At 47.7% G+C, this 26,236-nt stretch overlaps 2 protein-coding genes across 6 annotated transcripts in view; one reads left to right on the top strand and one right to left on the bottom strand.

Moving 5' to 3' along the window:
* Flt1 (fms related receptor tyrosine kinase 1) overlaps window positions 1-18,720 on the top strand; it is a 146,636-nt gene extending 127,916 nt beyond the window's left edge. Inside the window, exons 24-29 of the mRNA XM_059248977.1 lie at window positions 1,561-1,660; window positions 8,824-8,929; window positions 9,340-9,482; window positions 11,417-11,501; window positions 13,674-13,768; window positions 15,947-18,720. Of these exons, the coding sequence (XP_059104960.1) occupies window positions 1,561-1,660; window positions 8,824-8,929; window positions 9,340-9,482; window positions 11,417-11,501; window positions 13,674-13,768; window positions 15,947-16,130 (713 nt within the window). The 3' untranslated portion in view covers window positions 16,131-18,720. The remainder of the gene's footprint in view (window positions 1-1,560; window positions 1,661-8,823; window positions 8,930-9,339; window positions 9,483-11,416; window positions 11,502-13,673; window positions 13,769-15,946) is intronic.
* Window positions 18,721-22,449: 3,729 nt separating this feature from the next.
* The window catches only part of Pan3 (poly(A) specific ribonuclease subunit PAN3), a 123,886-nt gene continuing 120,099 nt past the window's right edge, over window positions 22,450-26,236 (bottom strand). For all 5 annotated transcript variants that reach the window (XM_059249340.1, XM_059249341.1, XM_059249342.1 and 2 more), the window contains 2 exons: window positions 25,144-25,273; window positions 22,450-24,542 (listed from right to left, as the gene is read on the bottom strand). In XM_059249340.1, coding sequence (XP_059105323.1) covers window positions 24,520-24,542; window positions 25,144-25,273 — 153 coding nt within the window. In that variant the 3' untranslated portion in view covers window positions 22,450-24,519. The remainder of the gene's footprint in view (window positions 24,543-25,143; window positions 25,274-26,236) is intronic.

Raw genomic sequence — 26,236 nt, 5'->3', positions numbered from 1 at the left:
AGCCCATCTACTTCGAGTTTCTAAAAACCATCTTCGCAAGGCCCTGGGTTCGATCCTCAGCTCTGAAAAAAAAAAAAAAAAAAAAACCCATCTTCAAAGCCTCATTCCTACAGATGTGCACAGAAGGTACACCTGCTCACACAGGGATGGTATGAGATCTCCCAAGTATGAGAATTAGCCAAGAATCTTCAGGCTTTGCAAAAAAAAAAAAAAAAAAAAAAAAAAAAAGCCTTTCACAGCAAATAAAATGCACTCAGATGCACTCAGTAACACCCGCAGGTTCCTGCAATGTGTGAAAACCATTCCCCTGCATTCCCCTGCTTTCGATGACAGGCACCTGTTGTTTCCACTCCTAGAAAGCAGCTCAGTGGCTACAATGGCCTTGCAGGGACACAGTGCCAAGCCTGAGTGTCCCCCAGCTGCTTCCTACCAGCAGTGATCCCTAGAAAGTGCAGACAAACACGGGCTGGGGTGGGTGGCCTCGGCCTCGGGACTAAGCAGAGCATCCTGCAATGCCTGGCCCACCCCCACGGAGCCCAGGCTAGCTGCAGAGGATTGGCTAGAGGTGCTGTTAGATACAGGCTGGCAAAGACAGCCTAGTGCCCCCGGTACCCTCAGCTCTGCAGACTCTGAACTAGGAGCAGCCTCCATCCATCCACCCTAGTCAGCCTTGCCCTGGAACCCAAGGCCCTATCCTTTAGACTTGTTATAATCCCTCATTCCCAAAGCCTCCGAATGAAGGCCATTTTCTGAGAAGCTGGAGTGGTCCACCAGTAGCCTCGCCCAAGTCCATTGGTTTTCCAAAGACAGGTTAATAACCTGAACCACGAGTGTCTAAGGATTAGATGTCTTTAGAGTTGTCTGTGGAGCCGGGGCAGGAAGACTTCAGATTGTCCCTTCCCTGACCAAATGGGCAGATGTGGCCACAGGGATGGCCATGAATCAGCCAAGGATGTGCCCTCAGGAGGGGCCTGCCAGACAGACACCTCTCTGTGTAGATGTTCACCTCAGTCATTGGAAATCTATCACTAAAACGTGACTGTAGATTTATTTTGGGGTTTGTGAGATAGGGTGTCACTAGATAGCACAAACTAATTAACAGTTTAACTAATTAACTAATTAGCCTCAAATTAACAGTTCTCCTGCCTCAGCCTCCCTCCCAAGAACTGGGATTACAGGCACGTACCACCATTCCTGGCTAAAACACCACTTTGAAGAAATGAGGGAAACTCTGAATTGCCCCTCATGGTCTTTGGGGTGGTTTGTTTGCTTGTTTGTTTGTTTGAGACAAGGTCTCACTTTGTAGTCCTGGCTGGTCTTAAACTCACAGAGATCCATCTGCCTCTACCTCCCAAGTACTAGAATTTAAAGTGTGCACCACCACCACCACCACCACCATTACACACACACACACACACTCACACACACACACACATACACACACACTCACACACACACATACACACACACACACACACACACACACACACACACACACACACACCGTCTTTTGTACCAGAAACCTTACCTCACACATGTTTTTCCACACCATCTCTGCAGGGGGTTCTCCTTACCCAGGAGTGCAGATGGATGAAGATTTCTGCAGCCGACTTAAGGAAGGCATGAGGATGAGGTCACCAGAGTACGCAACGCCTGAAATGTGAGTTCATGGCTTTATCCTTCTCCACTCAGGGACCTGGGGTGGTGTGTAAGAGCACAGGGCCCCTGGGGTGGTGTGTAAGGAGCACAGGGCCCCTGGGGTGGTGTGTAAGGAGCACAGGGACCCTGGGGTGGTGTGTAAGGAGCACGGGGACCCTGGGGTGGTGTGTAAGGAGATGGGGACCTGGGGTGGTGTGTAAGGAGCACGGGGACCCTGGGGTGGTGTGTAAGGAGCACAGGGACCCTGGGGTGGTGTGTAAGGAGCACGGGGACCCTGGGGTGGTGTGTAAGGAGATGGGGACCCTGGGGTGGTGTGTAAGGAGATGGGGACCCTGGGGTGGTGGTAAGGCACACAGGTTTATTTTCAGCTCCACTCTTCAGGGATGCTGCCCCAGTCCCTGCTGGCTCTGCTGGGCTGGGAGGGACTTCCTGAACTGGATGTGCTCTGGATCTACCCCTGTTTCCTCTCCCACCCACTGACTGGCCTTTCAAGGACTTGAGCTGGGAACTGAAGTCAGAAAGCCAGACAGAATGAACAGCGCCTAGGAACTGAATGCAGGGCCTCCCTCACCAGCTCGGGTCAAGACAGCGGCCTTTGTAGCCCAGGCTTCCATCTACTGAGCCATGGGGGAGGGGGAGGAGTTGGGTGGTGTGTACTGTGCTCCACAGGTGGCTATATGGGTGGGGCTTGGGATGTGGCTGTTGTCTTAGTAGTGCTTACCTGGCACTCCCGAGGTCCTGGGTCCATCCCCAGCACTGCATACACTGTGCCCGTAATCCCAGCACTCTGGAAGGAGAAGTAGCAGCAGCTGGAATGTAGGGAGGTCATTTTCAACTACATATAAAGATCAAGGCTGGTCTGAGCTACTTGAGAATCTGTTTCCAAAGACTTAGAAATAAATTGATAAAGAAAGCAAGAAAGAAATGCGGGGTAGCAAGGCCTCTTGCGAATCCTTTAGGGCTAGGCCAGGCAGTTGTCAGAGCCCTTGACCGGTGGGCTTGTGGAGGTTCCTTTAGGAGTCAGAGAGGAGACAGGCTTCTCCATTGTCAGTGGGCGAGCTTGCCTCTTGTGGGTACTGTTTCCTGTCACTCTGAGGCCTCGGCAGGAATGTGCTGAGGAGTGCAGTTCGGGTGAGCTGCTGACTAGGACCTGGGCCCCCCTGAGGTGGCGCCACCTTTCCTGAACTGGCAGGCGGCCTCCCCTCCCCACCCACACAATGAGGGCCTGTGGAGCCCCGGGCTGGCCTTTAGGGAGGAGTCAAGACCGAGAAGGAAGTGTGGGCTTGGCCAAAGGGCAAGGTCGCCATCTCTTTCCTTCATTATCTCAGGACCAAGCTAGGTCAATGCCAACGCAGGGAACTGGGTGAGAGAGACCAAGGACTCAGACGTGAAGGCAGGGAAGCCACAGGGGACTCAATTAGTGTTGACTGATGTCCTCTTCAGGGGAGTGTAGGGGCCGGGCTGAGCCAAGGCGCCCCCTAGGCTGCAGAGAGGATTTAGACTTGTGGGACGCTGACCGCTGCAGAAGAGGCTGAAGTAAGGTCAGTCTGTACTTGATGTTTCCCCTGTATGGTCTCATGTAGACGAAGATCGTAGGGCAGAGCCGATGATCTGAACTTGGAAAATATCAAAACAGACTAGAAGTAAAGCTATGCTGGGCCGAGGTGGCACATGCCTTCAATCCCAGCACTCGGGAGGAAGAGGCAGGTGGGTCTCTGTGGGGTTGAGGCCAGCCTGGTCTACAGAGTGAGATCCAGGACAGCCACGGCTACACAGAGAAACCCTGTCTCAAAAAAACAAAAAGAGAGAAGTACCCTGCATGCTTTCTGCCAGCTCAGTAGCCGAGGAGGCAGAGCCTAGTCCCATGTTCCCCAGAAGGGCACTCTGTGTATGCCAGCACATGCTCTGAATTAATATGCCCTCCTGCTTTTCACATAATCTGAAAATCATGAGCAAGTTCTCGGTTGCCAACAGTAATAATAACTGCAGTTATTGTAAAATGGTATTGGTTAACTTAGTACCAGTAGTGCTTATAGGTAGCAGGCACTGTTTTAAGGGCCTCAAACTAGTTCAATACATCTAATGCTCAAAACTACCCTGTGAAAGTACATGCCATCATCAGCTGGATTTTACAGGTGACAAACCAGGGCACCTGACGTCCACTGTCTAACATGATCTGCCTATGGTCCATGGCCAGTCATTAGCAATCAGAGTCTAGATGCCACACCGTCCTCAGCCTTCAGGGGCCATTTCCAGCTCTCACATTCATCAGAATAATTCTAGAAGCACGAAATCACCTCAGCTTTGGACTGAAGAATTCTGTAAAGCCAGGTGCAGAGGCATGTGCTGTAATACCAATACAGGCAAGCCTGAGGCAAAAAGTGCATGAGTTCAAGGCCGGGCTGCCCTACATAGTGAGACCCTGTCTCAAAAAAACCCAAGACAAGCAAGGCTCTCATCAAACCTTCGTGTGTTCCCATAAGCCTCTTCCAGGTAGCTCATGGGCTCCGAACAGCCTATAGGGTGTGGTTCAGAATTTAAAAGATAAGATGTAGCTTTGAAAAGTATTTCCTCAAAAGGGGGGTGCAAGCCAGCAGCCATGTTCTCAGGCAGCCATGTCCTCAGGCAGCCATGTCCTCAGGCAGCCATGTCCTCAGGCAGCCATGTTCTCAGGTATGTGAGAGTTGAGAGGATTGGAGTCATCTCTTTGTTCCAACCACTGTAGCTGGAGAATTTTTCTCCAGCTACTGCCAAGTCCCACCAGTCCCAGAGCCCACTTATAAAATAAACACACAGACTCTTATATTATTTAAACTGTTTGGCCTAATGGCTCAGGCTTCTAGCTATCTAGTTCTTATATCTTAAATTAACCCATTTCTATAAATCTATACCTTGCCACGTGGCTCGTGGCTTACCAGCATCTTCACATGCTGCTTGTCATGGTGGCGGCTGGCAGTGTCTCCCTCCGCCTTCCCGTTCTCTCAATTCTCCTCTCTGTTAGTCCCGCCTATACTTCCTGCCTGGCCACTGGCCAATCAGTGTTTTATTTATTGACCAATCAGAGCACATACAGACCATCCCACAGCAAACCACAAGAAAGTTTGGGTGATAGGATAACTCAGGGCAGCTTTTCTGGACATTTGTGACCTTAGCTTGACCTAAGCTGGGAAAGTTTGGCTAATAGCCTTGAGACTCTTCTCACAATCCCCTCAGCCCATCTTGGGTGCATCTGAACTCCTCCCTCCCTCCCTCTCCCTCCCTCTCCCACCCTCCCTCCCCACCTCTTTCTTTCTCTCTCACTCTACTTTGTGGAGAAAACTGTAACGTTAAATTGAGTGAGTTGCTCCCACCCAGTGCCTGTCAATCAGATACCTGCCGTCCCACAGAATAGCAGAGAGTGATTTCTTTGTCCTTTGGTGTCTGCATTGACTTGCAGGTCAGGGTGCAGAATAAGAAAATAATGACCCAGGGACACACCTGAAAACCAGGAGGTAATTGCAGGGGTCCCTTCTACTTTTACCTCAGAGAACCCAGGGAGCGGATGACCAAGTTAGTCACACCTCCCAGAAGGCTGGACACCCATCTGTGCTGTGAGATGTCAGTGACAGCAGAGAGGAGGCCTCTGCTGAATGCAATAGGCCCAGGCCCAGGAGGCTCAGGTGCCTTGGTGTTTCCTGGTTCCCCCTTTCCTCACTTGTGCTACCAATTACAGAGTAGCTAAGTAAATATTTGATGTTCTGTTAACCAACTTTGAAATCCTCAGACCATGAAGCCTGTGTGGTCAGGAAGAAGCCAGACAGCCCCAAGGGGGCAGGCTCAAGAGGGGTGTGTGTGTGTGTGTGTGTGTGTGTGTGTGTGTGTGTGTGTGTGTGTGTGTTTAATTAACTATCTGGCTCTGAGGCATGTTTTTGCACCTACCATAAATATGTAAAAATCAGTACATTGGTAACATGTATGAACATACCTTAAGATGAGATCCATGTAGGATCTTATGAGATAGTGTGGCTTGTGTCATTTCTGCCTTTGGCTGGCAGCATGTCGGTCCCGGGTGGCTTGAGAGTACTCAGGCAGAACTGCCTGGAGCCAGCACTCCAAGGTGCTCCAAGGACAATTAGGACTCCAGGTGTTGCGGCCACATGTCACGTGTCTCCTAGAGAACAGGGACAGTAACCCAGACATAGAAAGGCAGTGCTCAGTTCTACAACACCTCTTGTCATTGGTTTCTGGAAGCTGAGACCCAGTACAGTTGTACCCAGCATTCGCTGGGACACTATACAAACGCCCAGCATTCAGCCCAGGCATCACACCCACAAAGCCCCTCAGTGCTTGGGGTCAAGTATCGGAAGTACACAGGAGTGTGCAGGAGTGAAGGCACCCCAGAACCACCTTTTTTTTTTTTTTTTTTTTTTTTTTTTTTTAAAGATTTATTTATTTATTATGTATAGAGCATGTATGACTGCAGGCCAGAAGAGGGCACCAGATCTCATTACAGATGGTTGTGAGCCACCATGTGATTGCTGGGAATTGAACTCAGGACCTCTGGAAGAGCAGTCAGTGCTCTTAACCCCTGAGCCATCTCTCCAGCCCCAGAACCACCTTTTGAGGAGCATGCTAGTCCTCAGACTTGGGCAAGGATAAGGACAGGCGATTCTCAAAAGCAGACCTGTGAAACATAGATTCGGAGGCCTTTGTATGATCTTTCGAAGCTCCTGACCTTCACTGAAAACTTAAGTTGGGTAGGGAGACTCATGCCTCTAATCCTAGCACATGGGAGGCTGAGGCAGGAGGATTACTCCGAGTTTGAAATCAGCCTGGTGTATATAGTAAAACATCTTCTCAAAAATGAAGAAAGAGACTCTATGGCCTCTCCTCCCCCCGTGGGAGCTGTGTGTCCGCTGTAGTAACGTCTGGAGTTGTCACCTTTGAAAACACCTAATCAAGTAATTACATTTAAGAACAGGCTTAGGACCTCTGCTGGCCAGATTCTCTTGTCAGGAAGCAGAGCCTGGGTTCTGCCAGAAAGCTTCCTTTGAAAGGAGTATTTAAAACCAGACAGAGTGTCCATTAGTGCCCAGAGCGTGCCCTGTCCCTGAAGAACGGCCTTTGTTGCAAAGGCCTCTGCTAAAGTTGAAAATCCTTGTACCTGACAGTCCAGTGACGTCATTACTGCCTGGGAGGGAGGGGTGTGGAGGGATGCCCAGGAGTTCGGTGCTGGGAACAGCCAGACTGCTTGGTCTGTTTCTAAGTTATGGGGTGTGTGCACCTTCGAATCCATCCCCCCTTCTCTTCATCTGCTGTCTGGAAAGTCAGACCAGCTTTTTGTTTTATTGGCTTTGTTTTGTTTTTTTGAGACGGTTTCTCTGTGTAGCTCTGGCTCTCCTGGAACTCACTCTGTAGACCAGGCTGGCCTTAAGCTCAGATGTCTACCTCCTGAGTGCTGGGATTTAAGGCTTGCACCACCACCACCCACCAGAGCCAGCTTTGAACAGAGTTCTCAGGACACTGGCGTAAACTCCACATGGAATTTGGCCCACACTTGGGCCGTTTGTCCTTGCCATTTTCTGCTTCCCTCCTGCTACCAATTTCCTTCTCTTCTTTAGAATTCCCTGTCTTCTTACCTGTTTTTGTAGGGCATGGAGTGTCTTAAGACAAAATAAGCATATCTTGAGGAGACGCAGGGACTGTCAGGGCAGCCTGGGGCACATATGTAGCAGCTGGCAGGGTAGACTGATTCCCAGCATCCCTTGCAAGGGCTTTTCCCGGAGCCGCCCTCCGCTGCCAGCACCATAAACAATTCCTGCACTGTGACTGAAGACTTCCCAGAGCAGCAGAGCTTCTGGGGGTGCTACTGTGCGAGCGTGCTGGGTACAGGGAGTGGAGATGAAGCCCCAGGCCGCACAGGCTAATCCGGACCTCATCTGAAGTCCCAGCCTAGTCAGATTTTACTCTGATGTAGTCAGAGTCTGCTCTGGTCCAAAGGCTCCTCCGAAAGAAGAGATGATGGAAAGATATACCCCTGGGAGAGCTCAGGGGAGCACTTGGAACAGTGTGTGTGGGGATCCCTGGCGTGTGCTCTGCACAGGGAGTCCATCCAGACTTCCAGTCCCAGTGCACATGACCAAGAGACCAGCCCAGCAGCAACACAGCTAAACTCTAAGAGGAAAACAGAATGCAAAAGAACCTGCTGACATAGAAACCTGAGGACAAGATGCGGCCTCTATGATATTAAGACCCATGTTTCCAACCCAGAAGCCCCGTCTGTTTGCCTTAGTGTTGATAAACTACTTTGTAATAGGGACTTTGACATTCTGGGCAAAAAATAAGTCGCCACACACAGGAACCTTGCACACCCCCCGAGGAACTACTGAAGTCTACTGTCTATCGACCTAGTTTGGAAATGACCCAGTCGTGGGCTAGTTAGTGCCTTCCCTACCAGTCTCCAGTGCAGAGCCTTCCCAAGGAAGTGTGGGAGCCCTTTCAAGAATCTAAGGAGCACCCCCAGGAAGTCTGCAGACCTTCCCGAGGAAATGAGGACCTCCTAAGGGAGTGTGAGGATATGAAGATGTCACATGCTTACAGAGAAGCCAAGTGGAACCAACCTTCATTACAACTCAAGAATGAAGCGGGAGGCCGGGTGGGTGGCGCACGCCTTTAATCCCAGCACTCGGGAGGCAGAGCCAGGCGGATCCCTGTGAATTCAAAGCCAGCCTGGTCTACAGAGTGAGTTCTAGGACAGCCAAAGCTACACAAAGAAACCCTGTCTCAAAAAACAAACCAAAGCAAAACAACAAGAATAAAGTGGGCATCACAAGCTACAAACTGGTCAGGCTGTGACTGTTTTTAGCTTTGGGGAAACCGTCCTCCTCCTGAGATAGGAGTGCGCCACTTACCCCCAACTGCACAGAGCACCCCTTTCCTATCTAAGTCCCCTTCTTTGATCTGTAAGACTCAGTCCTGGCACCTAACGAAGGTGGGTCAGGTGTTCAGTAGACATGTGTGTGCTCCCAGGCACTGATGCTATAAACCTAAAAAATGAAACCACATCACATATTATAAAAAGCATCATCTGCGATGGGAACCCACAACCCTCACTTCAGAATGTGCAGGGTGGGCTCTATAAACCCCACTGTTTTACAGCTCTTTCTGTGTGCTCCTCATCAACAGCTACCAAATCATGTTGGATTGCTGGCACAAAGACCCCAAAGAGAGGCCCCGGTTTGCAGAACTCGTGGAGAAACTCGGTGACCTGCTTCAAGCCAACGTCCAACAGGTAAAGTTTAGATCAGAAGGATGAATGTATTCCTAATAGAACTGGAAAGAACAGCAATAAAAAGTGGTGAGAGAGGCCGGGCGGTGGTGGCGCATGCCTTTAATCCCAGCACTCGGGAGGCAGAGCCAGGCGGATCTCTGTGAGTTCGAGGCCAGCCTGGACTACCAAGTGAGTTCCAGGAAAGGCGCAAAGCTACACAGAGAAACCCTGTCTCGAAAAACCAAAAAAAAAAAAAAGTGGTGAGAGAGAGACAGAGAAAGAGTATGTGAAAGTGTGTGTATGTGTCAGGGAATGTGCGTGTTATGTGTTTAGAGTGAGAGAGTGTGTGTGCTCGAGTGTGTGCACGAGCATATGTGTGTGTCCTTGGAGGAGAAACTTCTGTGATTAGAGGTCTACCTTTGGTGTTTCAGGATGGTAAAGACTACATCCCGATCAACGCCATACTGACGAGAAACAGCGGCTTCACGTACTCAGTCCCCACCTTCCCTGAGGACTTTTTCAAGGAGGGCTTTACAGCTCCAGCGTTTCATTCTGGAAGCTCTGATGATGTGAGGTGAGATTCTGCTCCCCAGTTTTACCACAGAAAGAAGAGGGGATAAGGACGGAAGGGGGAGGGGGAGGAAGGAAAGGAGGAAATAGAGAAAAGAAAGAACCGGCATCCACTCTGCGTCCTGAGTCCAACTGTTGTTAGCATTCTGCCCTGTCTTGTCTGTATGCTCTGTAAGTTGGAGGCCTATGTCTTTTCCTTTTTTCTAAACTTCTAAAGGAGTGAATAAGACATTGTATTTTCTCAAGGTATTATCTTATTCTAGAACTGTAGCCTGATTTTCATGACATTGACTTTGATTAAACTTTACATAAACTAAAACTAGCCAAGAGTAGTAGCACAGGGCTGGGATCCCAGAATCCAGGAGGCTGAGGCAGGAGGATACATGTTTAGAGCCAGCTGGGGTTACAGAGTGAAACGGTGTCTCAAAAACAACAACAACCAAGAAGAAGAAAAGTTACATGAAACTAAATAAAACTAAGCTGGGCGGTGGTGACACACGCCTTTAATTAAGCCCAGCACTTGGGAGGCAGAGGCAGGTGGATCTCTGTGAGTTCGAGGCCAGCCTGGTCTACAGAGCTAGTTCCAGGATAGCAAGGGAAACACAGAGAAACCTGTCTCAAAACCCCCCCCCCCACACACACACACACAAAACCAACCTTCTCTTTTTGTTTTCTGTCTTCACCTAACAAACATTTACATCCTGCATTACTGTAGAGGAAACTGGGTTCTAGCTAAGAGAAGAAGTGGTTACTGAGAAGGTGTGCGAGCCAGTGTGGGTAGTTAGAATGTATGGAATGTGTGTTGGCCCTGTGGTCATAGAAATCATGCTCTGGTCTGGGTCTGTGCTGGCATTTTATACATATCAACAACTTCCGTGTACAGAACTGTTCCTACAAAGTACGTATTATCCCTGTTTGACAAATAAGGACCTGTCAACTGGAGAGACGAGAACTTTAGTGAAATGTGTGACGACCAAATATCAGAATTGAGTTTGTAACCCAGGAAGACGGACCCGCTCTCCACGTCCCTAACGTAGTCAGGGTCCTTTTAGAGCCTTCCGGGATCTTCAGCTGCAGTAGGCATAGCCTTCAGGCTTGACCTCGGTTCCGTTACCAGGGAAACGGGAGAGCCATCTGTGACAGGTTTTGAAGCAGTCGTCATGCAGCCCAGAGCTGTGAGGATGACAGATTGACATCGCTGCTCAGACCTGACACCTAAATCATAAAGCCTGGCTGGGTAGAAATGGGATGAAGGGTGTGAAGCTGATGTCAGCCCGAGACTCAACAGGAGTCTAGCCCACGAGCCTGGGCCTCACAGCCGCTAAGACTGTCAGACAATGGTTTAGTTGATGAGTGGGTTTGCCTATGAGCATCCATCCAGTGGGATATCCCATCAGGCCTTTCCAATAGATCATCAATGGAAACTGGCAGGTGGTCACTGAGAAATCTTACAAACATCACTCATCTCTCCAGTTGTAACTGTGGTCCAGAATGTACCATGTGGGCTCTCCCCTCAGTTGTACATTGAAATCAGCTGTGAAGTCTCAATGGGACATTTATTTGTCACTCCATATCCTTTTAGGAAGCAGACAGCAATAAGTGATAAAATGAAGTCATTCTGCCTCCTGGGGCATTGGTCTCGTGTGTCACCAAGACACTTGGGCCAGATGAGGTCTCACTCAGATCCCCTCTACGACTGGCATTTTTTGATTCCATGAGGAACTGGACTGGACCCTTTTAGGGTTTTCCTGAAGACTATAAATAAACTGTGAGTTGACCACATGGAGGAAGTGATGTCACCACGAGGATTCCTAGAGGGTAATAAGGAAACTGAGGCAGCTAGTATTTTGGTTGTTAGGTGGGACCCACCCAGACTCATCGAAGGTGTGTGCATTGATTATTTTCCTGCATTGATTATTCTTTCTACTTCTTCCTTAGATATGTCAATGCTTTTAAATTCCTGAGCCTGGAAAGAATCAAAACCTTGGAGGAGCTTTCACCGAATGCCACCTCCGTGTTTGAAGTAAGTCACCACAGTGACACCCTGTGATCTCCACCGGAAACCTCTTCTTGTGTGAGCACCCAGCCCACAGCGCTTGGCCGGTGATTGACAGAGGCCAAGGTTACAATATGGGGGAAGAACAGATGGTCAGCCCTCACCATGCAGAGCTGATCTGAAAGAAAATTCCATGGTTTGAAGAACTCCTGGAGCTCACTCAGGGGCCCGTTCTATTCCAGCAGTTCCTGGGAGGGGAAGTGGAGTGGTCCTGTGTATGTTCACTAGACTCTCTTGTAGGCTATCAGAGATGCACCCTTCCTTGAGAGTGTAAGATGTGTGAGTGGCTGGGCCTTGTGCTACAGCATACTTGGTCTAAAAGAAGTCCGTGTAGGCCCCAGGCCCCTTCATCCTAAGGCCCTGCAGCTGAGCAGCCATGTTCCCACCCAGACACACTGTCAGAGCATGCAGAGGCTTCTGTCAGCAAGTCTCTGGAAATCCCTTGAAGGGAATTGAAAGACTAAGAGGTGGGGAAGGCTGAGCAGAAGTGCATGTCTGGTATGGCTGACCACTGTGCTCCAAGTGGGCTCCTGAGACAAACATAATGCCATGATTCAAGAGCAGAAACCTTGATGCTGGGGCCTGAGAGACAGCAGCACAGCAGTTAAGAGCACTGGTCGCTCTTCCAGAGGATCCAAGTTCAGTTCCCAGGACTCACATGGTGGCTCACAACCATCTGTCACTCTAGTTACAGGAGACCTGAAGCCCTTTTTTGGGGTACCAGGGTGCACATACATGCAGGAAAAAAAATACCCATACACATAAAATAAATGTTTCAAAATAAGCAAACAAAGACCTGAACCTCACAGACACTCAAGACGAAGGGACGTGGTGACCTCAAAACAGACGTTTCCGTGTAGAATGCCATGATAAAGTAGATAGTGTTTCAAGCGCCAGGAACAACACTCAGCGAACCTCAGGATTTCTCAAGCTTAGGCTCCCCTACAACGTGGGGAGTGACGGCAGCATCTTCACCAGCCTGGGTCCCCGCTGGTGTTTACACAGCCTAGTGAGAGTCTCCAAGGGAGCTGGGACCAAGTGTGGAGTCACTCTAACAGACATCACACTGCAGTGACAGTAATAGAGAGTGCATAGAAAGCCCCGCCTTGAAGATGACTGAACCACAGTAGTTCCTGGACTCTGAGGCCAGTGGGGACCTGCCAGTGCCACAGACTCGCCAAGAAAAAGAACCAGCCGCCTCTGTAACTTCCTAGAAATTTTATGTATGACAGCATGCCCATAGACAACCACCAAGATTACTTTTTGTTTTTTTAAAGATTGTATTTAATTTCATTTTATGTGCATTGGTGTTTTGTCCGCATTCATGTCTGTGTGAAGGTCTTGGACCCCCTGGAACTGTAGTTACAGACGGCTGTGAGCTGCCATGTGAGTGCTGGGACTTGAACCTGGGTCCTCTGGAAGAGCAGCCAGTGCTCTTAACGGCTGAGCCATCTCTCCAGCCCCGATTAGTTTTAACATATATGATCATGTACATGAAGGTTTCACATGGAAAATACTAAGCAGTTACATGCAATTTTCCATTCTATGTGTATGCATGTGTGTACGTGTGTGAGAGAGTATGCACGTGTGCATATGTACTTGCCCATGAATGTGTATGTGGAGTCCATTGGCCAAGGATGGGTGCCTCCCGTACTTGTTCACCTTACTGGGGTTTTTGCTGTTTGTTTTTTTTAAGACAGGGTCTTTGAATGAACCCAGAGCTCACAGCTTGAGCTAAACTAACTGGCCAGCAAGCCCCTGTCTCTGTCCCCACCTCCCACCGCCAGGGCTCTGGTGACAGACACGAGTCACCAGGCCTGACTTTTGTGAGGACTTTGAGGTCCTATGAGCCCAGCAGACACTTTCTCCACTGAGCCCGCTCCTGAGATCCAGTGGTTCCCTTTTTATTTCTTCGCCTTCAGGAAGAAGGGTCTCCCAGTTGCCCGGAACAGGCCCCATGTGTCTCTGTCAAGCTCACAGTTGCCCGTGCAGAGGAAATGCTCGGTGCCCATGGGCAGGGGTTGTGGGTGATGCGGGCAGCGCCAGGCAGCACCTCAGAGGTGCCTCCCAGGGTCTTCCCAGTCCTTGTGAGTCCTTCTGAGCCAGGCGAGTGAGGCATCTTCCTCTTTTCTCCCACAGGATTATCAGCTGGACACAAGCACTCTGCTGGCCTCCCCGCTGCTGAAGCGATTCACCTGGACTGAGAGCAAGCCCAAGGCCTCGATGAAGATAGAGTAAGGAAGCGGAGGTGGGGGTGGGGGAGGGTGGGGGCGCGGAGGAGGATGCCAGGAATGATGGTTTGTTGGTGGGCTGTTTAAGGCTACCTGGCCTCCTAGTGTTCAGGTATAACAGAACCCCTCCCCCCCCGCAGGGGCAGAGAGGGGACACATATTAGACATATGAACCCCAGGCTCTGTGACAAGGAAGACTGGGCCCAGAGAAAGGAAACTATGTAGGGAGTTCATGCAAGAGGCAGGCCTAGCCTCAGAAGCACAGGGCCTTGGTGGAAAGGAGCCAGATGTGTCCAGCTGTGAAGGGAGGGCTGGGCTGTGTTCACAGGCTCACGAGACAACACTCCTGTTTCCGGTCCCTAGGCTAGCAGGGTCTATACAAGGAGACAAAGTCCTGTTTGCCACCCTGAGAATCCAAACTTCCACAATAAGGGTTTTCTGCATCCTGCTGAGCCCATTAGCCATGTCCCACTTGCAGATTTCTCCACAAACCACTGGCTTGACCCATCGGTCAGCCCTTGTGCCACTGGCAGAATCCCAGGGCTCCTGTTGGGTATTCCACTGGCATAGGTGCCTTTAACGGTTCTCTATGCTGGAGGCTACCTACCTACCTACCTACCTACCTACCTACCTATCTACCTACCTATCTACCTACCTATCTACCTACCTACCTATCTACCTACCTATCTACCTCCCTACCTACCTACCTACCTACCTACCTACCTACCTACCTACCTATCTACCTACCTATCTACCTCCCTACCTATCTACCTTTCCTGGCTCAAATGCCTGGCCCTCAGGGCTGGACCCATGTGGGCTCAGCAATTAAGAGCACTGACTGCTCTTGCAGAGGACCCAGTTCCCAACACTCACATGTTCGATAGCAGCCATCTGTCAACTCCAGTTCCAGAGGATCCAACACCCTCTCTGGCCTCTGAAGGCACCAGGCACACCCATGTGGTGTACATACAAACAGGCGGGCCAAACACCCATACACACAAAACCAAACAACCAGATTGCCAGTCCACAGGCTGCAGTTGGAGCTGAAAGTGAACTCAAACGCTACAGCCAAGCCCTGAGTGATGCCATGTGCGGTCCACCAGGTCACTGGAAAGACACGGGCACTCCCAGGCAAACAGCTGCTTTTCCCTGTAACACGGGCTCAAAAGTGGGCCCTGGTATTATGGTGACAGACTAAGGGACACCAATCTGGACAGAAGGAAAGAGTAGGCTAGCTGCTCTTTTGTTTTTTTTACTGGGGAACCCACGAGAGGAAAGGGTGGTTATTTTTTACTTGATCTCTGATGAAGGAAAGACAAACCCTAATTTGTATCCCCTATCCTTAACTTAGAGGTAGATCATAGCCAGGCCAGGCCAGGCCAGCCTACCTCGTGTGCCGCTAAGCAGTGATTTCAATCCAATAGGAAAGGGTAGGAGATGCTCTCCTCCCTCTCGTCCTAGGCTCATGTAGTATATGATACCCGAGAACAACAGTTCCCTAGACCACAGGCCCAGGAGCCACCTGTAGTGACTGTGTGCGTAGCTCTGCGTTTCTTGAGACCATTAACCGTGTACGTGGTGACTGTAAGGAGGAATTTATTTCTAGAGGCCAGAAGTCCAAACTCCAAGGCACTAGCAGGGACGCATGCGCTTCAGAGACTCTGTGGGGAGGGGTCTACTCCTTGCTTCTCACAGCTTCTGTAGCTTCATGCTTTCCTCAGCCTCAATCCTCACAGGACTTTCTTTCTGGTTATGACTGCCCTTTGTGTCCACACTGCACTGGGACCCACCTGGCTCATTCAGAATGAGCTCCTCCTCATTAGACCTCAGTTTAGTTGTGGGGCGAATCACAGGTTCCCCATGACATTGGGGAAAGGCAGGCGGGGTCCTATTTTTTGTTTTAAAGCTGATCACAGGAGCTATCTGACTCAAGAACAGGAGAGGGCTACTGCCAGGTCTTGTTTTCCAGTTAGAATCCCAGGGTTTGCACCAGCTCATCAACACATCCCACTCCCAGCCACCCGCATGCCCGCTCCACCCAGTGATAGCAGACGGGCACGAGGAAGGTAGTGTGACTAGAGACAGACAGGTGGCCCACTAAGGAAAGGTAGGGATTCGTCCTTTCCCAGAAAACGTCTCAGAGACATCTGATTGACCGTTTGTCCATTTCTTTCTCTTTAGCTTGAGAATAACAAGTAAAAGCAAGGAGTCGGGGCTTTCCGATGTCCCCAGGTCCAGCGTCTGCTTTTCCAGCTGTGGCCACATCAGGCCTGTGCATGACCACTCTGAGCTGGGGAAGGATGTGTGCTGCTCTCCACCCCCAGACTACAACTCTGTGGTGTTGTACTCCTCGCCGCCCGCCTAACGCTTCACACAAGCCACAGACAACTAGCCTGACAGTATTATGCACACGAGTTTACACTTACTGCTCTCCACAGGAGCCGGCGGCTGCTTTTTGTGACTTAATAGTGCTTTGTTGTTTTTGTTGTTGTTGTTTTGACTAACAAGAATGTAACCCCAGATATCAACAAGTCAGGAACACTATTGCTCAATCCTCATGTGACTCCATGTAAGAGAAATCCTAAGCCCAATGACTCACCTGCTCCTGCCCCCAAAGCCTCAGGGCACCCTGGATGGGCATCTGCTGGCCATGGCACCCGGTGTGGGTCCTTCCTTGTGCCCATCTACCCTCCCTGCAGCTGTGGGGGCAGGTGCAGTAGGCCCCCTAGCTCGCAGCAGCATGCACTGGCCTGCTCTGTGTCTCTGGAGTCCTCTAGCAGGCATTCCGACACTTATGGAGGCGAGGAAGGGAGAAAGAGAACAAGAGGCACAGGAAAAGGCCTTGGGATGTGTCTTGTGGAGACGGTGCAGGGGAGGGCTCCTCAATGCCACTTCATTGGTTTCTCATTCCTGGCCTCTGCTTTTTGGGCACCCTACCAAGAGGTGACAGGGTAGAATGTATGGGACATTTTCTAGATGTTTTCAGGAACCACAGAACATCTTAAATTGTTCCCTGGGAGTCTGTTTCTGTTGTCCGTTACCATCCACAGCATGTTTAACACACATCAGTGAGGGTGGCACTTGGTTCTCAAGTCATACTTACCATTAGTTCTTCTAGTGAGATGCACTGAGATCTGACCCAAGCTTGGAGGCCTCAACTTAGCCTATTGCTCACAGGGAGCTGAGCGGTCCAGTTTGGCCTAGCAAGGTTGTCCACCAATAGACTCAAAAGCCACATTTTAAACAGTTAGGATCTATTTCAAGTATTAATATAGAGATAAGAAAGACACTTTTGCATCATCCTGTTTATACAGTTAGCTATTCAAGGAAGCTGGGGAGAGTTAAGAGAGTTTAGAAGATGGTTTTCTCTGTACCTAAACCAGGATTAATGGACTCGAACCCAGACAGAGTGAACGCTCCATGTATAATAGCCAAACCAATTATACCCCCAGAGTTGGGACCTCAGTTTTCTTTTTACTTTATCATGGGTTTCACCGCCTCAAGCCAATCTGAGAGGAGCAAAAGAGCATTAGCCAGTGTTTATTAAGCACTTTATGCTCCTTGGAAGAAGAGGCGACGTGTGGTTTGCGAAGCTATTTCCACAGCTGGGACTCAGGCTGTTAGTCAATGAGCCGTCAAAAGGAAACAAATAATCCTATTTTCATCTGTTTCAGACCCTACCTGGGGGTCTAAGGATGATGGGGACAGGGTAGAAATGGGGAGACAGGGTAGAAAAGGGTGTCTACTCCTTGGGGTCTAGAGATTTTAAGCCCTGGATCTCTAGAATTGGCTCTGTTAAATGTTGTATGTGCAAATTATGGTCTGTGTGTGTAGGACGTGTGCACCTGCTGAAGCCAGTCACAGCTGGGCAGACATGAGTAGTTGCCTCATGAGAGCAGACCACGCTTCCTTTATACCACTTAATTCTATGGCCTGAACAATGGCATGTCTGCCCACTTCCCTGTGCACCACATTCTTGAGGTTCTCTGTCTGATGAGAATGGACGTTCAGCACAATCCCCAGTGAGACAGTGTGCAGCCACGGTGACTCTTGGGGTACTCACTAGCCAGGACAGAGAAGTAGGAAAGGGCTTTCAACCAGGAACTGGATAAAAAGAAATCAGGCAGGGATGGGGGAAACACATCTTTGTTGTGCATCTTTGTGTATCTGCAAAAGTTCATGTCAGCTGGCAAGTGTGTAAGTCAGGCAATCAGACACAGGCTGCCAGAGAAATGAATGATGTCAGCATTCTCCAATCATTCAAACATTCAGCCATTAGTGAAAAAAGAAAACCTTAGCCAGTCCTGTACTATTTTGATTTTAATCATCTAATTCTTAATCAATAAGAGATTTTAGCAAGGTCCCTTTTCCCACAAAAGTAAAGAAAATCTATTGGGATTCTCTGGCTCAGTTTGAGGACTTAGCTTTGGAGTCCATGGAAGTCCATCAGTGAAGAGAAAGAAAGAAGACGGATCCATCCGAGTTTTTAAGGCAGGAAGACAAATGGCAATGTGTGATATCACACATACCTAGCTGCAGTGTGCCCGTTCGGATGTTGGGACTTGGACAGTGACGTAAGGCCATTTGCCATTCAAGGCCAAAGTAGCCGGCTCTAAGAACGAACAAACATTTCTCCTAGTGTTTGAGACCACCAATGTGTAACCAGGGAGCTGAAACCTCAGGCAGGTCTAAGTTAGCCCGAGAGAGGTCCCCAGGGCACAGATCTGTTCAAACCCTGACACCTGCTGCACAGGCCCAAGTGCCTTGCTCCCGTGCCTATCAATCAGCTCAGTCAAGGAAAAGGGCATCTTTTGACCGACGGTGGTAGGAACTGTACCTGTGTGTGTGTGTATCTGTATGTTTTGTGCATAACTATTTAAAGAAACTGGAATTTTAAAGTTACTTTTATATAAATCAAGATGGTATGCCAGAGACAGAACTAAGACATGATCTGGTCCCACCTTTTAGTCATGATGAATGTATTTCGTATATTATCTTCATTTAATAAATTCACTTTCAAAACCAAGTATTTTCTTACTTTCTTTGTAAAAGAGAGGGAAAAAGGAACCCTGGGTGTGCCTTGGGGTGGGGTGGGGTGGACTGAGTGCCGGGACAGCTCATTAACTAATTATCAGTTATCAAGCAGGACGTAAGGAAGACTAAAGAAAGCACTACTGGAGCAGGGGCATGCAACCGACACCCCACTGGTCCCACACAGTGGCTGCCTAGGCTGCCAAGGAAAAGAAAATTCACAGAAGGCAGTGTATTGAGATTCTCTAGGAACAGAACCAGCAGAATGAAACTATACACATTTCAAGGTGATTTATAAAGGAGTAGAGAGGGGCTCAGTGGTCAACCACGGTGCTTGCTGTTCTTGGAGAAGATCTAGGTTTGGTTCCCAGCACCCACATGACACCTTGAGACAGTCCATAACGCCAGTGCCAGGAGACCCAATGCCTTCTCAAGAACCAGGCACTCATGTGGGGCATATACATACATGCAGACAAAACACTCATACACACAGAATTAAAACAACTAACACTTAAAGTTATTAAGTTGGCTTATGCAGTACGGTCAAAACAGTCCAATGACAGCTACCTTATGCCTAAGAGGCCGAGAACTTGGTTGGTTCTTGGCCCCTGAGGCCGGATGCTTTAGCAGTCAGAGCTGCATAGTGGCTATCTCACACTGAAGACACTGACTTCCTGGTAGTCTGTCAGTCTGCAAGGCTGGTGGTCTTCAGTCCACGTTGGAAACTGGGAAAAGCTAGTTCTCAGGAAATAAGGTCAATTAACTCAGCGGCAAAGGGAAGGTCAGGCAAGTAGAGGATGAATAGTCTTCCTTCTTCCGAGTGCTTTTTACCTTGGCGGCTACCAGAAGGTACCACGACATCTGGGGTGGGCCTCCCCAGGTTAGCTAACACAGCCAAGATAACTCTTCAACTGAGGCTCCTGCTCAGGCGGTTCTAAGTTGTGGCAAGTTGATTATTTAAAACTAACCACCACAGACGGCTCGCCCAGAAATACCAAAATGAGTAAGATCACGAACCAATAAATCTCACAGAACCAACAGTTAAAAACAGGCATCTCCCCTAAATGCTAATTTTCAACTGATAAACAAATTACACAATTACAAAAATACGTGTGTATTGTGAGCACACATAGATTAGAGGGCACACGTGGACAACAACAAGTGGGCAAAAAAAGCGTAAAACACAAGAAATTCCCCCAAGAAAAGTGCTACACCGTAGATGTCTCCAATCGGCCCTATGGATTACATCCTGGAAGAGACATTCCAGGCACTAGATATAAAGTGGCTATTTGTATATCTGGCTGATAATACCCTGGGGAGCTAGCTTGGAGAAAAACAAGGCAGGAACTAGACAAACATTCTTGGGTACAAAGGCAAGACAAAAGAATAAATGACCAATCTCAGTAAACTTGAGAGGTATTTATTTGGTCTTCAAGAATCTGAAATATTTTAAAAACACTGGTTTTTGAGCGTACTTGGTAGCTGGCTGCCTTGGGGTTGGGGAGAAGGCTAGTTTTCATAACTAAGTCACTCATTTGGGAAACGATTTGAAGAATGCTTCAGGAACCAGCTTCATGTCAGAAAATAGGTATCTTCTCATGACTCTGGAAACTGACAGAACATCTGAGAATTCTTTTCTTCAGCAGCGGGGTGACCTAGTAAATGTTTCCTAGACTCTGCAGAGTAAAACACATCTCCAGACTTGGGGCTTTCATATGTCAGGAATGCTGAAAAAACATGCTGGGTCCCAACACAGGGACGGCTGGTTCTACTTCTAAAGTACGACCAGAATCCAACAGTGCACCTTCTCTGGGGCCAGCCTGGCCACAAGTCCTCCCTATCCTTCCTTCCCTTAGAAGGTCACACCACCTCCCAGGTCTGTCCTTCACACTACAGCTGGAGTAACTGTGTCACATTCCTCCTCAGTAGCCTTTTCCCTGGGGCCACAGGTCGAATACTTGCCTTCCCCAGAAACTTTCCAAGTTCTCATCTTACCCCGTCCTGGCAGCACACATCTCCTTGTGCATCCTACATTCCTGCCCTTTCCTTCCCGTGGGGCTGGCGACTCCACTGCTTTCAAGTCCTCCCTCAGCACGGGCTTCAAGAGACCTCTGTCCAGGGAAATGAGAATCACAGACAAGAGAATTTTCCTGGTATTAATGTTCCCTACGCCAGAGGCTTATGCTAAAAAAAGTTATGTTATCTGATACTTAGATTTGACTCTTTATTTGCTAAATCTGGTAACTGCTGGTTCTCCTCTTATAACCATAGTTACCTTCTAAACACTACATACAGTTGTCAGTATCCAAGTCTCCCCCCTTCATCCCAACCAAAACCCATGATGATGTTTTTTAAACAGTAGAGTGCATTCACTCTTATGTATGGCTTAGAGCATGTCTACAAGATTTATAATAATTAACTCAGTGTAAATACAACTGAACTAACTGTCCTTGGAATGACAAGAAACAGCTGGAAGCTCCAAACACCAGAAAAGTATCTTCCTTTGGCTTTGAGAACTACACCTGACATAAAATAGACAGTCAATAAGCATCTGATGAGTGAATCCCAGTTCATTCCTCTGTAGCACTGACAGGTGAGCTGCTTGGCCAAGTACACAGAGGGCTCAAAGTGCTCAGCAGTGGGGCCAATACTTCCAATACTTCTGCTGCTGGGTGTTGTTGCAGCCAGCTGGATTTTTTACGCACTTTGTCACACTGCCGTTAGGAAGATTTAAAGGCATAGGTTTAAAAATCACCCTTTCTCCTTCTGCCTCTGCAGTCTATGTGGAGGGAGATTTCACAAGGGCCCCTGTGGGTTACAAGTGGAGGAACAGTCCACTGCCTCAAGAGACGGGATCGAGAGCTAGCTGCACCATTGTCAGAGTTCACCAAATCCGACACTGGCCTGGCTTTAACAACATCTTACCCTAAAAACCTTACAAATCAGTCTTCATTTTGATTCCTACCTGGACCCGTGACTATCCACAAGTGTTTCTCTACAGAAGTCCCCCTGGCCCCATTGACAAGCCATCTGCCCGTCTCAACTGGAAGCAATCTCCTCTCCTTATCACTCTGCCGTCCTCCCCCTAAGCCTCAAGCCTCTTGACTACTTTTCCATCCTGTAGATTCACCTCTTCAAATCATAGAAATATCAAACATACAGGAAGAAAAAAAACCCACAATAAAGTACTATTTACGCTCAACAAATGCTAACGTCTTTGCACCATTTATCCTGGAATGTTTCTGGAGAAACTGGCAGTCTCTCTCCTCCATGTAGCAAATGACACCAAGACACACACACTTAGCTACAGGGTGCAGCTGAGTAGAAACGTTCACAGCTAGCTCTGGTGAGGCTCCGGGGCCCCTCCCCAAAGGGTGAGGGGACTAGCTCATGTCACTCTCTGTCCTGTCAGGTGAGTGGTTTCTCAAACATGCCTACACAGCAACCCCTCAGATCTGCAAGCCTTAGTCCCACACAGACAGACACAGGAGACACACAACAAGTAAGTGGTGAGCCACCGATCAAATCTGCTACCATTTCACCCCAAGGCAGAAGTTCTTCAAAACACATAGGTAGTAATCTTCAAAACCCAATCAAGACCAATAGCACTGTGTTGTATGAACTGGTAAAAATAATATCAGAACAAAGACAAGTTTATCTCTGCAATTCTTTATTAAAAAATACTGCTATACACATAGAGACTGAGAACAGGGTTAAAGATGAGCAACAGAGACTGGGACTGTGACGTTGGAACTTAACATACTGGTGCTTTTTAGGGACAATGTTGATATCCAAATGACAGAACCAAGGTCAAAGCAAAGTTCAAGGGCACCCTCAAAGGCATCTGCAGAGAAGTAAATACCAACAGGTTTAGAAGAGGCACAGACAGCTGAAATGAGAGACACTACATGATTTCCAGGTTGTCCTTTCCGTGCTCTGTCTGTCCTAACAGGAAGTTACGGGGAGTTCACATCCTTAATTCGACACTCTCAGATAGTAAAGTCTTCCTATGGACTAAATATTAACTTTCAGACAACCTCCTAAATGGGTTTACATTGTGGAAAAGAGGGCTCCCTTTAAAAAAAAAAAAAAAAAAAAAAAAAGGAAAACAAAACAAAAAAATAAAAACAAAAACCCTCCCCCCAAAAAACACCAAAGCAGAACTCAGAGTTCTTTTGAACCATTCCCAATAAAAATGAAATGAAAAATAAATATAAAATAAAGCTTAAAAAATATGCATTACCTGACACCAACTGTTTTCTGGCTGACAATATTTACTCATGAAAACGTTCAGCTGACTCCCTTAACTACCCAAACCAAGCCCTGAGGTTACTAGGGGCTGAAGCAAACTGGCATTTCTGATGCAGACATTGGGTTTGTGATGTGAACCTGCCTTGCAGAGGGGAAGTTTGCTGGTCTATGCGGATCAAGAGATTCAAGCCCTAATTTACCCCTGCCCTTCTTTAGCATTCACATAACATTGGTCCACAAATGAAAATTTTCAAAAAGTTCCCAGGCCCCCAAAACTAAAATAGATGATCCCCTTTCATTTTCAAAGAAAACAATATTGGAAAAAATCTCCAGCCCGCTTATAAATTAAGCATTTCATATTTCTTCTAGAATACAAGTAGTTCTTTTTTGTACAAAAGAATTACAATATGATTTGTCAAAAAACATATAAAAAGACAGCTGCTCTTCCTCAAATACATGAGCTAATGATAAAGACTTTTGCGTGTTACATCAAAAGTTCTTGTTCCTCTTAAATAAAAGGTCCTTTTAAACAAAAGGAACATCATGGTGGCAAATGTTCATTATCCTTTGAATAGTGAACATTATGTTCTTTCAAACCCATCCCGATCAAATGCAGCCACTGATTTCCCACTGACACCGATGCGACCCTCGTGGATGCAGACGTGCTTGTAGACACGTGACCTGTGTCTCTAGTCAAAGCTTTTCGGTGAAGAGAGGGGCTTTTTCTTGATGCAAATCTCAAGGCAGAGAAAAATCATTTTAAAGCTTATAAAAAGTGGACAGAGAAATGTTAAAAACTTCTCTGAAATATACAAATTCGTATGCTTGTTAAAAATGAAGACAGTAACGTCAGCTGCAAGTGCTTGGGAGTCTGTCTTGACCTTCTGAGTCTCTACATTCTCTTCCTAGTCACGTGGTGTACACCCAGCACAAACTGAACACTCAGCTCTGAGAAGGAGATGAAGTCTTCATGGCGGCCTTAGGAGAAAATCCCTATGTATTTGGCAGTCTTCGGTATCAAAGTGACCAGAAATCCCACAAATACTTGAGTTTGGCGACAACGGTATGTCCAAATAGTAAGAGTTCCAAGGAGGCACACTGCGAACTTTTGAGACGGCTCTCAGGACGGTCCTGCAGTCACTTTGGGTTAAGCAGTGAGCGCAAAGGCACAGCAGACAAGTGTCCCTCCAGAGTCGGACTGCCAAGCATCGACCACTGCTGCGCTCCGTCCACCTCCTCCACAGTGTCTCTAAGTCTGTATCCAGTGTAAAGTACCATTATAAAGCTGTAGTTCAAAGACAAAAAAAAAAAGCAAACTGCAAAGACCTTAAAGTAATACAACTCCTCAACTTTAGGCCTTCAACACAATTTCATTTTTGCTATTAAAAATTGCATCAATGTAAGTGTATCTGACTGGCAGGCTCTTTGAAGAAGGCTCCGAATGAACCTGGAGAAGAGCAGGGCCTGCTCCTTCAGCTACTGTTCCGATCGTTACCTGGAAAAGGATTTAAATCAACAAATAGGGAAAAATTCATATTCAACAACTCACTGATATTTCTCTTTGTGTGTTCTTAAACACAACACAAGCTTCAATTTGAGCTAATGGTAGGTGGCACACAGAGCTTGCATACGACACTCTTAAGGACTATGCACTACACTGTACTATTGACCTGGCCCGTCCCCCAAAAGCAAATTCTGCATCTCTTAGTGGCAAAAAGCTGCCTCTTTTTGTTTCCCAATGTCCTTGCAAATAGTTCCCTTAATAAGTATACAATGTGGCAAGAGGTCAAAGATCAGAAAAAAGTCTTTAAAAAATTAAAATTAGTGCATACACAAGTGGAAAAACAGAAGCAGGAGCATCATTCACTGACATAAACTCTTCACAGAGGCCTGTGGCAGCCAGAGTGCGTAGAAAGTGAGACATTCTTCCTCTCAAGTAACAGTGCACCTGACCCAAGTGCAAGAAGCTCCACTCCTTCCTTCCTGCTCATCGCCCTGGTGGCAGGAGACAGCGACAGGTCACCGTAGTGCAACTGGCTATAGGCTCAGTCCTTCACCATGCCCTGTGGACACTTTTAGCAAATACTACAACTGACCATTTGCAGCTGCAATCAGTTCTTGAAAGGTATTTTCAAAGCAGCGTTTTAGGTCACTGTACGTCACCACTAGCACGCTCTTCTCATCCCTGGAAATCAGGCTTATTTTCTCTGGCACACCAGCGTCTAGCTGAAAGAGGTAAGGTATAAAAAAAATATATAGTTCATATCTCAAGGAAGAGAGTTGATTTAACCCATTTTAGGACAACACTTTCGACAATGATAAATGAAATACTTAAAAATACTTCTGTCACAGTCCCTTTCAGATTTCCATAAAATTTCAATCAATTTCCCCCCTACCCAAAGAAATATTACCATGTTTCTTCTGCCTGCTTTAGTGTCTAAAACATGTTTGATTACTATCTTCTGGTCAACTCGGTGCTCTTTAGTTATTTACTGAGTAGTTTCCATTTTGCATATTACGAATACCAGTGCAAAACAGAGGATTAAGTATGTATTCTTTAGGAGAAATACATAGAAGTACTATGGTATCCACAGCCAAGCTGTACTCCAGAGAATGTCAATTAGATGTCACCAATGAGTAATTCCGTGTCCACTCAGTCCCTTACCCTCTTGCCATTTTATCTTGTAAAGCATCTCTGTTTCTGTGGCTTCCTCTACGGGCGTCCACTCCAGCTCCTGGGGTTTAGCAGGAGTGTTTAGGACACGGTTCCCACTGCAGTTTTAGCTGCTTCCTTCAGTGTCCCACTAACAGACTCACTGAAACAGGTTTACATTTCACTGTAGGCTTAAAACTGTCAAAATGTTTTACCAACAATTTCTGTTAATCATTCCCATCAAAATGACCTTTCGCAGAATCTTAGATTTTAATCAATATGGTCTCCCTTTTACTGTATTCTTCAAACTTGGAAAATTGACATCCCAGATTGGGAGTAAGTTTTATTTACTACTGTACTATATGGCTTAGTACAGTCACTGTCAGTATCTACAGACTCTTAACACAGTTCTACCTACTATGTGCTGACATCAGCAATACTAGGATATTACGTGTTAGCACATGTTCTACTTACTGCTTCCCAAATGTCCCCCCTTTAAGAAGTGAAGAGGCTGAGCATGTGAGCAGCACCCACCA

Source organism: Peromyscus eremicus, chromosome 23, assembly GCF_949786415.1.
Source record: "Peromyscus eremicus chromosome 23, PerEre_H2_v1, whole genome shotgun sequence".
Classification (NCBI taxonomy): Eukaryota; Metazoa; Chordata; class Mammalia; order Rodentia; family Cricetidae; genus Peromyscus; species Peromyscus eremicus.
The sequence above is the reverse complement of the archived record's forward strand: the minus strand, read 5'-3'. Positions and strand labels throughout refer to the sequence as shown.